The sequence below is a fragment of the Peromyscus californicus genome, unplaced genomic scaffold (assembly GCF_007827085.1).
Source record: "Peromyscus californicus insignis strain IS unplaced genomic scaffold, ASM782708v3 Scaffold_19__1_contigs__length_69161282, whole genome shotgun sequence".
Taxonomy (NCBI): Eukaryota; Metazoa; Chordata; class Mammalia; order Rodentia; family Cricetidae; genus Peromyscus; species Peromyscus californicus.
This window is the reverse complement of record NW_026294491.1, coordinates 49,934,187-49,944,577: the sequence shown is the minus strand read 5'-3', so window position 1 is coordinate 49,944,577 and position 10,391 is coordinate 49,934,187. Positions and strand designations below refer to the sequence as shown.

The 10,391-nt window shown below is 37.9% G+C and overlaps 1 protein-coding gene across 8 annotated transcripts in view; it reads right to left on the bottom strand.

The window, feature by feature from the left end:
* Positions 1 to 2,783: 2,783 nt before the first annotated feature.
* Positions 2,784 to 10,391, bottom strand: part of Fam135a (family with sequence similarity 135 member A) — an 83,936-nt gene continuing 76,328 nt past the window's right edge. For all 8 annotated transcript variants that reach the window (XM_052745275.1, XM_052745273.1, XM_052745277.1 and 5 more), the window contains 2 exons: positions 6,334 to 6,447; positions 2,784 to 4,194 (listed from right to left, as the gene is read on the bottom strand). In XM_052745275.1, the coding sequence (XP_052601235.1) occupies positions 3,989 to 4,194; positions 6,334 to 6,447 (320 nt within the window). In that variant the 3' untranslated portion in view covers positions 2,784 to 3,988. The remainder of the gene's footprint in view (positions 4,195 to 6,333; positions 6,448 to 10,391) is intronic.

Sequence of the window (10,391 nt, the reverse complement as noted above, 5' to 3'; positions counted from 1 at the left end):
ACATCATTTGCGATGGAACTTTTCCAGTTTAAGATTGAGCCTGGATTGGAATGAACCCTGATGGAGCACTCTTTTTTGGGCTTGCTCCTGCTGGTCTCATAGTGGTTGGCACAGCTCTGCTTCTTGGTAGAGCTTCCTGTCTACTGAGACACTGTGGCTCTCTTCTCATGGTACCGACCTCATCCTCTTGCAGGCTAACACGGGACAGTCTCAGGCAATGGCAGAGGTGGGCTGGGAGGCAGGTATTCAAGATCTTTGAAGATTAGGTCCACAGGGAGAGATGGTTCAGCAATTAAGGGCACTATTGGCTGCTGTCCCAGAGAACCCAGGTTTGATTCACAGTACCCCCAAAGCCATTCACAACCATCTGAAACTCCAGTTCCTCAGACTGTACACCCTCTTCTGGCCTCTGCAGGCACCAGGCACACAAGTAGTGCACAGTTATACATGCAGGCAAAACAGTAATACACATAAATTAATTAAAACAAACAAAAAAACTAGGCCCATAACTTGTACAGTGTCATACTCACTGATTTTTTTTTTAAGTCTAGGTCTCATATATCCCAGGCTGGCTTCAAACTGACTATCTAGGGATGGCCATGAACTTGTCTCCGGCTTCTGAGAGCTGAGATCAAACTGGCATGTGTCAGCATGCCTGTTAGGCAGGCACACTCCCAGCTGAGCTACATCCCCAGGCCCCTACTCACTTTTTCTATTCATACTAGAACATAACAACAACCTAGTTGTCTTTGGACAACCTAGTCCTAAGACTTAGGAAACTGATTCTGTCTCTCCCTGAGAGCAGTTTGTGGTGGTATTTTGTTTGTGCTCTAACAAATAAAGCTTGCCTAGAGATCAGAGTGCGGAGCTGGCCACTAGAGGCCAGGCAGTGGTGGCACACCTTTAATCCCATCATTTGGGATCTCATGCTTTTGATCCCAGTACTTGGGAGGCACATGCCTTTAATCCCAGCACTAGGGAGGTGGAGACAGGAAGTGATAAGATGAGGTGGAGACAGGAGCTCATCCCTTTCAATCTGAGGATTCCTAGAGGTAAGAAGTCTTTCTAGTGGCTGGCTGCTCTGTTTCTCTGATCTTTCAGCTTTCACCCTGATATGACTCTTGACTTTTTATTAAGACCAATTAGAATTCACACTACAGTAGTTGGCAAGTCTCACTGGCAAGGTCACATTTGCAAGGGAAAAGATCAAACTTTGGGTTTTAGCCTGGTGGCAGTGGCGCATGCCTTCAATCCCCACACTTGGGAGGCAAAGGTAGGCGGATCTCAGTGAGTCTGAGGCCAGCCTGGTTACAAAGTGAGTTCTAGAACAGCCAGAATATACACAGAGAAATCCTGTCTCAAAACCCACCCCTGCACCACAAAATAAATAAAATAAAAAATAAAAATTGTGTTTTGTGCGCAATCAGTACCATTCTGTCTTTTCTTAGAGATGAGGTTTAAATGATTGTTTTAAATCAAAGAATTTGTCCAAGGTCCTCCAGATACAGAGACATCTGTTTATGCTATGGCTCAGGACCAACTTTTGTTTCAAAAGCTTAAACACCTTCAATGGGCCACAATACTCACACAGTCCCTATAGGTCTTCACAGAGCTAAAAAGTGACACTTTGCAAGAAAAGCAGGATTATCTTTAGAATTTGCCCGTTTCCTACTTTGGAAACTCAGAGGGTCAGATACACTTGTCATCCTTCATGACCCTAGCACTGGCACAAAACAACCCTGGTCAGTGGGACACTCCCACCAGACTTTGAACCTGGAAGAAGTAGTTGAAAGCCAGTCTTCAACAGGCCTCTGGCAGCAAGTATACCCATCTTCTCTCACTCTTCTCCAGGTGAGAGCTCAGACAGGATTTTGGACCACATTTTCCTCTGGCTTGTCTTCCAATCCTGTTCTCTAGTCTTTTCACCAATTCTTTGAGGGATCTGCTATTCTTTCAATAAATTCTTTTACTCTGTGTTAAGTTAATCATAACCATTTCCTGTTTGCAACTAAGAACTATTACTGGTATACACCAATAAGATTCACTAAAAGAGCCAACTGTACCATGTCAGATAATCATGTCCCTTCTTTTTCATAATGCCACCTGAGGTAAATGATATATGATAGTTTTCCTGATAAATCAGAAATTAAACATTACAGTTTAAACCACAATCACCAAAACCTTTAAAATAGTATTGAAATGACCAAAACCTAGTGAACTACAATCCTGAGGGCAATTTTCCTTTAAATATGATTTATATGATTATGAATGAGGCCTTTGTCAAGTCAGAAGGTATTTAAACTTAGAAGATCCATGATATTTCAAACTGAGAACCAACCTATAAAACATGAAAAATATGTAGCAAAAATATGTGGGTGATAATGGATATATTTATATTTTTCAGCTATAATTCCTTTGGTATATTTATTGCTTAGTTCAACTCATAAAAAACTTGAATAATTTTTAAAAAGTAAATAATTATCAAAAACCTTAAGTGAAATTCTTTTCAGTACTTGATATATATGATTAGTATATCTACTAATGGATGAAAGCATGGGCAGCCATGCTTATCACTTAACGGTGGGGACACATTCTAAGAAGAGATCTGGGTGCTGTGCAGTATCAGGGCATTCTTATATAAACCGAGATGGTATTAGCCTATGACACACCGAGGCTGAATGGATTTGTCACTGTACAACTCATCCATTGCTGACAGAATATTATGCAAGACACTGCTGCATATCCAAATATTCTAAGAGTAAGCAAAGCATTACAAATGTTACTGCTATTCCTCCAGAAAGGCATTTGCTCATTTATTAACATCAGAGGCAATTAACATACTAAAAATAAACATGCACCAATTATACATAATACAGACTTAACAAAAACCTTTGTCCACTACAATTGGTGAATGTAAACAGACCTTCCATCCACCCATAGAACATTATTATTTTCACAAGTAAAACAGGAGGGGAAAATAGTGAAGTGAATGCTGTTCAGCACCGTTTGTAAAGTCAAAAGACTCAACATCTCCATATATCAAAAAACATCTGCATCGGTATCACCAAACATGTAAAGTTAATCATCTCTCAATTTTAAGTCTATTTACATGACTCTGTAGCTCGATAAACTTTAATAGTATGTAAAAATTATCTAAATTCATAAAAGTATTTCATAAATTTCAACATTTAATTATTACATACAAGGAACTCTATGAAAAGGGTTAAAGACCTGCTGTGAGAAAATTCAAGCAACATTACTAAATTTAACAAAATTCCAACCAAATCAAGGCAGAGGGCATTCAAAAATCTTTATAAGCTCCTAATGAACAAGAAAAGTTCCAGTAATAAAAGTCAGTATGAGAAATAATGTTGAAATCACCAGTAAAAATATTTTAATAAGCACGACACATGTTAAATAGCAACAATAATGACTTCATAGAAAACTTTTAAAACATTGGCATGGATGAACCACCCGGTCTGAGCAAATGTAAAGTTAGTATTTTAGGATTAAAGGAGTTGATTTCAAAAATACATTTTAGCAGCCATTATTTTACTTCCAGTTAAAACAGAATAAAGTGTTAAAAGTAAAATGTATTATCCATTAAAAGACCCAAACTAGAAAAATTAAAATACTATCCTATTCTAGCAATAACGGCCTTTGATGTGATGTAGTCTGAATAAGGATTGTGGAAGCCAATAATAAATGATCAGACACATATGTGGGCTCAAAGTTTCACTGAATACTTAGGTAGCAAAATATATGAAAAATAGAAAAGTAAAAAGATAAAATTAAAAAAATATTGCACAGCCACATTACCTAGAAAGTAAAGTTGATGTTTAAAAGGCTCTATACATGGATGATATAAATTATCTTCCATATAAAAAGGTATAAATATGTCTTGGAACTTAACATCTACACACTATAATACATTATTTCAATCGCTGCTGAATGAGGTAATTGGTAAGTCTCTAATGATGCCTCTGCCCTACTGGAAATATTTGAGGGCAGCAACCAGGAAAAACTTCTCTAAAAATATTTCTGAATCCAGAACAGCTATGTGCGCAGCCCTTCCGATGAGGGAATCAGCCGTGTTGGGCAAAGCATTAATGACATTGTATCGAACCAAGTTACAGCCTTTGCTTTGCAGAACTGGGCGAAGCAAGTTGTGGATCATTTCTGAATAGATTTGTCCTATAAAGCAGACAAAAAGGAAAATTATTTGCATAACTGAAAAAGCCTGTCAACTTTCCTCTAATTTATAAAATTTATATTTTTTTGACATAAGGCAAAAAAAAAATCATTAGATTTTCTTTTCTTCAGCTAGTATTTTGAGATTGTTTTATAGGAAATATTAGTAATCATAATACCTTACCTGGCCAGTTCAAATTTATTATACACTATTTTTGTCAATTTTTAACTCAGAACAATGCATATAACGCAGTTTTCTTTAAATTTAGTCACTTATAATTTGCTAAGCAAAGAAAATAAGCTCATAATGATAAAATATTTTGATAAGGTAAAATAAAACACGTTCTATTGTAGCAAATACTTTAAAAATAATTGTATGGCAGATAACATTTCTACAATATTTTGACAAAGAACAGCAACTTCCTCTTGTCAGCACAATATGAGCTGGCTTGAAGAGTGCTTTTGTGGTCTGAGTGGTTATTTAGCATTTTTCATGCTCTACACCATATATTTAAATTTAAAATTTGATTCCTCCACTTTTCTTGCTCTCTATCATATATTTTTTTGACCCCTCATATGAGAGGAAAACATGGTGCTTTTCTTTTTGAACCCGGCTTATTTCACTTACATGGATGTCATTCTTTTTTATAGTTGAATATGCACCATATTTCCTTACTCTCCTTTTCAGAAAGGGGACTGTGAGAGGTGAGAAGAGGTCAGAAGAGGAGGGGAGAGAATGAGAGTAATGGAATAAGTCTTTCACAGAAAGAGAAGAGGGTCCTGTTTGGAGGGGAGGAAGGGGACCATAAAGGGTGGAGAGGAGGGAGGAAGAGGGTATATGCGGGATAGATAAGAACGAAGCACAATGTATATGTAAGAAAATGTCACAACAACAAAATCCACTTCTTTGTATGCAAAACAGACAAACTCCGAATTTGCTTTAATACAAAGCTCTATTCTCTTTCTCCCTTCCTTTTTTAGTTAATTCTTACAATGGATTTAGAAGGTCATGTTAAGCAAAAAAGACAAAGACTAGACATATCACATTTGTACATATATAAGTATACTATTACAAGGTGTAAAATATTGTTTATAATGCTTATGTACTCCTTATCATTAATGGATAGGTAGCTAATGTGTCCAGGGAAGCAGGAGACTTTGTGTTTCAGTAGGATGCAGTCCTGAGGAATGACAAGAAGGAAACAGTATACAGAAGAATAAAGACAAAGAGACAGGCATTTGGGGAGACTAATAACACATAAGTTAACAAAAGAGAAAGCAAAACAACAACAGAAAAACTACAACCAAACCTTTTCACGCCCTTCTTTCCTCTTAGCTCACTGGGAGCCAAACTGGCTTTCTGAGTCCATGCTATTTCTCAAAGTATGTTTAAAAAGGAAGACTTTTAGCACAGAATCTCAGTTAAAAGACATTTATATCATTTTGACTACCCATCTGAACATCTTTTGTACGTTTCCCTTATGTAGGCTCAACTTATTCTGATGTCACAATAAGTGTGAAATGGAGTACCTTTGCTAGACTCCGCCAATACACGTGGAATACTAAAAGCCCTACCTTAAGGAGCTGTTTGCTGTCACAGTGTGCAAGAACAAAAGGACCAGGTGTTTAAAAAAGGAGCTGAGACAATCCTGGGAGGCAGAAGACCCAGGTTCTTGCTTTAAGCCTGCATTTGTCAACAGTGACTTTGTAAAAACCACGAAATGTCTTTGGGCTTTAGTAACTGCACGAGCAAACAAGACTCAGGTTGACTAGCAGCTTCAACTAGCTTCGACTTAAATGTTAACAAGCGGCAAAGGAACCAAGACCACTCGCTGGCATTACAAAGGGGCGGTCCTTGCTGCCATCCTCACCTAAGTGATACACAGACAAGCATGAAGCACAGGCCCCACCCTAACAACCAAGCCCAGCAATGAAGAGGGAACCAAAGCTCAGGGTCCATTCCAGAGAGCGGAATGCAGAAGCATTCATCACACAAAAGACAGCTCACGCAGCAGGAGAGGGAGAAGACCAGCCTTAGATAACAGGAGGAAAAGGAAGGAAAGGGAAAGATGTGACTGCGTGACATATTTTGGGACTAGTTCACTCAGACACCATTTGCTGAAATATCTGTTTACTCATTACCTGACTGCTTGTCCTTTAAAGCTGTTTTACACATTTCGATGCGGGCAGAATGATAAGGAACATAGCGATCCTGCAGAGATCCTACCAGCACAACGTTCTTGAAATAATGCAGCCCTAAAGGTGGAAAATAATTAATTATAATGCAAAACTTAACCAGTTTCAAATTTACTAGTATCATAATAAATAAAATTAAATTTCCTCAGCAGTACTAATTTCACGACTTTTAAAATACACCATGAACCTATCCTTCAAATTTCTAGGTACTCTGTAGAAAAGCGAGCTTCAGCATAATGCAGCCGCTGTGTTAAAGGAGAGGTATTTGTTTGCACTTCATGACAGCCAAAGGACTCTGGCATGGTGGCATGAGGAGACTGAGAAATCAGATGTGGGCATCTACGTTCTTTGGGTAGATGTTGGCCTTACCTTCCAGAAAGTAATAGTCATGGATAATCCAAAGAAACAAAATAACATCTGTCCGTAAAAACAGCCCGCTCCATTTAAAATCACTTCAAGACTTTTCTTAAGTTTTTCCTTGTAACTTGTGTCCATCATCACTCATATATTCTGCTTATTTGACTGTGTGAAAGGGACATATGCTTTGGTTTTCTTTCTTTAAAACTTTTTTAGACAGGGTTTCTCTGTGTAGCCTTGGCTGTCCCTGAACTCAGAGAGCTGCCTGCTTCTGCCTCCCAAGTGCTGGGATTAAAGATGTGCACCACTGCCAGCTGCTTTGATTTTTAGTGATAATAATAACGGATACCGTGATCCACTCACAATTTGTCACTCCCACACACTTTTTCTTTATAAAGAAGGTGAGTTCAGGCTAATTCCATGGGTTATTTCTGTAACTGAACTCTATAATACTTAACATCATTAATATTCAAATTTGCTATTTGGCTTGATTAATAAAAATGTATGTGCTTATTAAATAAAATAATGGCAATATATTAAAACTGGGGTATGCAGACATGGTACTTTCTTCTAGACTATTTCACAGTAAAATTTTGGTATTCTATGCTGAGTTGGAGTCTTAGGACAAGCTAATTGTGAAGGTAACTGTTGACTCTGAATGTAGTTCTTTGGAGACACCTCTTTTTCTCTTGGAACTCAAAGACCATGATTCTGAAGAGGACAGACCTATATAAAGGCCAGCAACACTCATGGCAGATATCATGTTTACCAAAAATAGAGCCATTCTTCCCCTTTCTTCATGAAATGCTATCACCTGTTTTGAAGGACAAGTTGAAAAAGAACAGAATACTCAAGTAGTAATGTTAAACAATCAAATATCTACAAAGGAATTAATCAACCACACACATATATTTCATAAAAATAGAGACAAAAATGATTCCCTTCTTCATTGTCACATATGATGAATCCAATTTGTTCCACCTTTGGCATAATATGAGAAAATATACCAATGCCCAGGTCTGTAGACCGACTACAGTCACTCCTTGGATAACCCCAGTCTCTTCATGGGCATGCAGAGCATTATAAACACTCATTTACAGATCTCAACCTTTTCTAAGGATAATCTGTTCTTTTCCCACTTAAAAAAAAAAAGAATTTGTTTTTATTTGCTGTGTGTAACTATACCGGCACATGTATATATCTACAACACATTTATGTCTGGTGCCCCTAGAGGTCAGAAGGGAGTACAGATTCCCTGGAACTAGCCTTACAAATGTCTGTAAGCTGACATGCTGGTGCTAGGAACTGAACCAGGATCTACAAGACCCTTGACCCTTAACTGGTGAGGCGTCTCTCTCCATACCTGTCATGTTCTTTGCCTACTCTGTAAGGGCGAGGTATTTGATCAGTTTTAGATTTTTTTTTTGGTTTTGAGACAAGGTTTCGCTATGTAGCCCTGGTTGTCCTGGAACTATCTCTGTAGGGCAGGCTGGTCTTGAACTCACAGAGATCCACCTGCTTCTGCTTCTCAAGTGTGAGGATTAAAGGTGTGCTCCACCACCATCTTGCTCAGTTTTAGATCTAAATATTGTAGATGACTCTAGGGTATAGGTCTCTGGAGATTCCAGTACAATGTTAAATTCTCTTTCAAAATTAAGTTTGACTTGACTTTGACAATGAAAACGGGCTTCGCCAATTGATATTTTGGGGGCACATTTTCCATAAATTGAATGAGTATTAGACCTGTTAACTCCAATAGAATAAGTGGAAACACTGTATTTTTATTAATACATAGGTAAGGTAACACATACCACCTTAAAGCCAGAAAATATATCATGTACATTTACTTCTGGAAAAAAGGTTAGTTGTTTTACTACAATTATATATGAGCATATCCACTTTCCAATTCTTTTTAAAAAGAGGCAAACAAAAATATAAAAATTAATATCTTAAATGTATCACTCATATGTGGAAGCACTTGTAGAGACCATTCATTTTGAATATAAAAAACAACGTTACTGAGAAGTTATTCCAAGCTACAAAGACACTGTCATGTACCATCAGAACAATTTACTTCGTTAACTTATCTAAAGGTTTTCCGCACAGGGTTACAAAACAAGGTATAAGTACTAATGATTTTATGTGTAATCCACAGGGACATCATTCTCAGAGCTGTGTATTACACAGCTTCTGGCAGGCTCCGGTCAGCCACGCTCACTTCTGTGGTTTGTCTCAATGGCTATTACATTAGGAAGTACAAACAGGACGGGGAGAAGTCAAAGTATCTTTCTCTGCAGATGACACGATTTGATATATATAAGCCTCTAAAAACACCACCAGACAATTTCTACAGCTGATAAACACTTTCAGCAAAGTAGCAGAATATAAAATTAACACACACACACACACACACAACAAACAAACAAATAAATCAATAGCTTTCCAATATACAAATGACAGATTGAGAAAGAAATTGAGGAAACAGTACCTTCCACAATAGCATAAAAAATAAATTCTTGGGATTAACTAAACCAATCAAAGAATTTTATAATAAAAACTTTAAGGCACTGAAGAAGAATCTGAGGAAGACACCAGAAGAAGGAAAGCTCCTCCAAGTTCATGGATCAACAGGATTAATATAGTAAAAACGGTCAGCCATCTACCCAAAGCAATCTACAGATCCAATGCAATCCCCATCAAAGTTCTAACACAATTCCTTAGAGAACTGAAAAGAAAAATTTCAACTTCATATAGAAACACAAAAAACTCAACATAGCTAAAACAATCCTGAAAATAATAAAAGAATTGCTGGAGGTACCACAACCGCTGACTTTAAGTTGTACTACAGAGCTATAGTAGTAGTAGTAGTAGTAGTAGTAGTAGTAGTAGTAGTAGTAGTAGTAGTAGTAGTAGTAGTAGTAGTAGTAGTAGTAGTAAACATGGTATTAGCATAAAAACAGACACATTGATCAATGGGATTAAACTGAGGACCCAGACGTTAAGTCCACACACCTATGGAAGCTTGATTTGTGAGAAAGAAGTCAGAAATAAACACTGGAGAGCCCAGTGTCTTTATCAACTGGTGCTGACCAAACTGAACAGCTGCATCTAGAAGAACCCAAACAGAACCCTAATTTTCACCTCTACAAAACTCAACTCTGAAAGGATCAAGGGCCTCAGCATAAGAGCAGATACCCAGAATTGAATTCACTGGCACAGGGGAGGACATTTTGAACAGAACACCGACAGCACAGGCACTAAGACCAACAGTTAATAAATGGGATCTCATGAAACTGAAAAGCTGCTACATGGCAAAGAACACCATCATTTGGACAAAGCAACAAGCTATGGAATGGGAAAAGATTTTTACCAATACGTATGCGTAGAGGGCTAATATCTAAACTGTATAAAGAACTAAAAAGTGACTATTCAGAAGACAAGTAACCCAATTAAAAATGGGGTTCAGGCCGGGCGGTGGTGGTGCACGCCTTTAATCCCAGCACTCGGGAGGCAGAGGCAGGCGGATCTCTGTGAGTTCGAGGCCAGCCTGGGCTACCAAGTGAGTTCCAGGAAAGGCGCAAAGCTACACAGAGAAACCCTGTCTCAAAAAACCAAAAAAAAAAGAAAAAAAAAATGGGGTTCAGAAC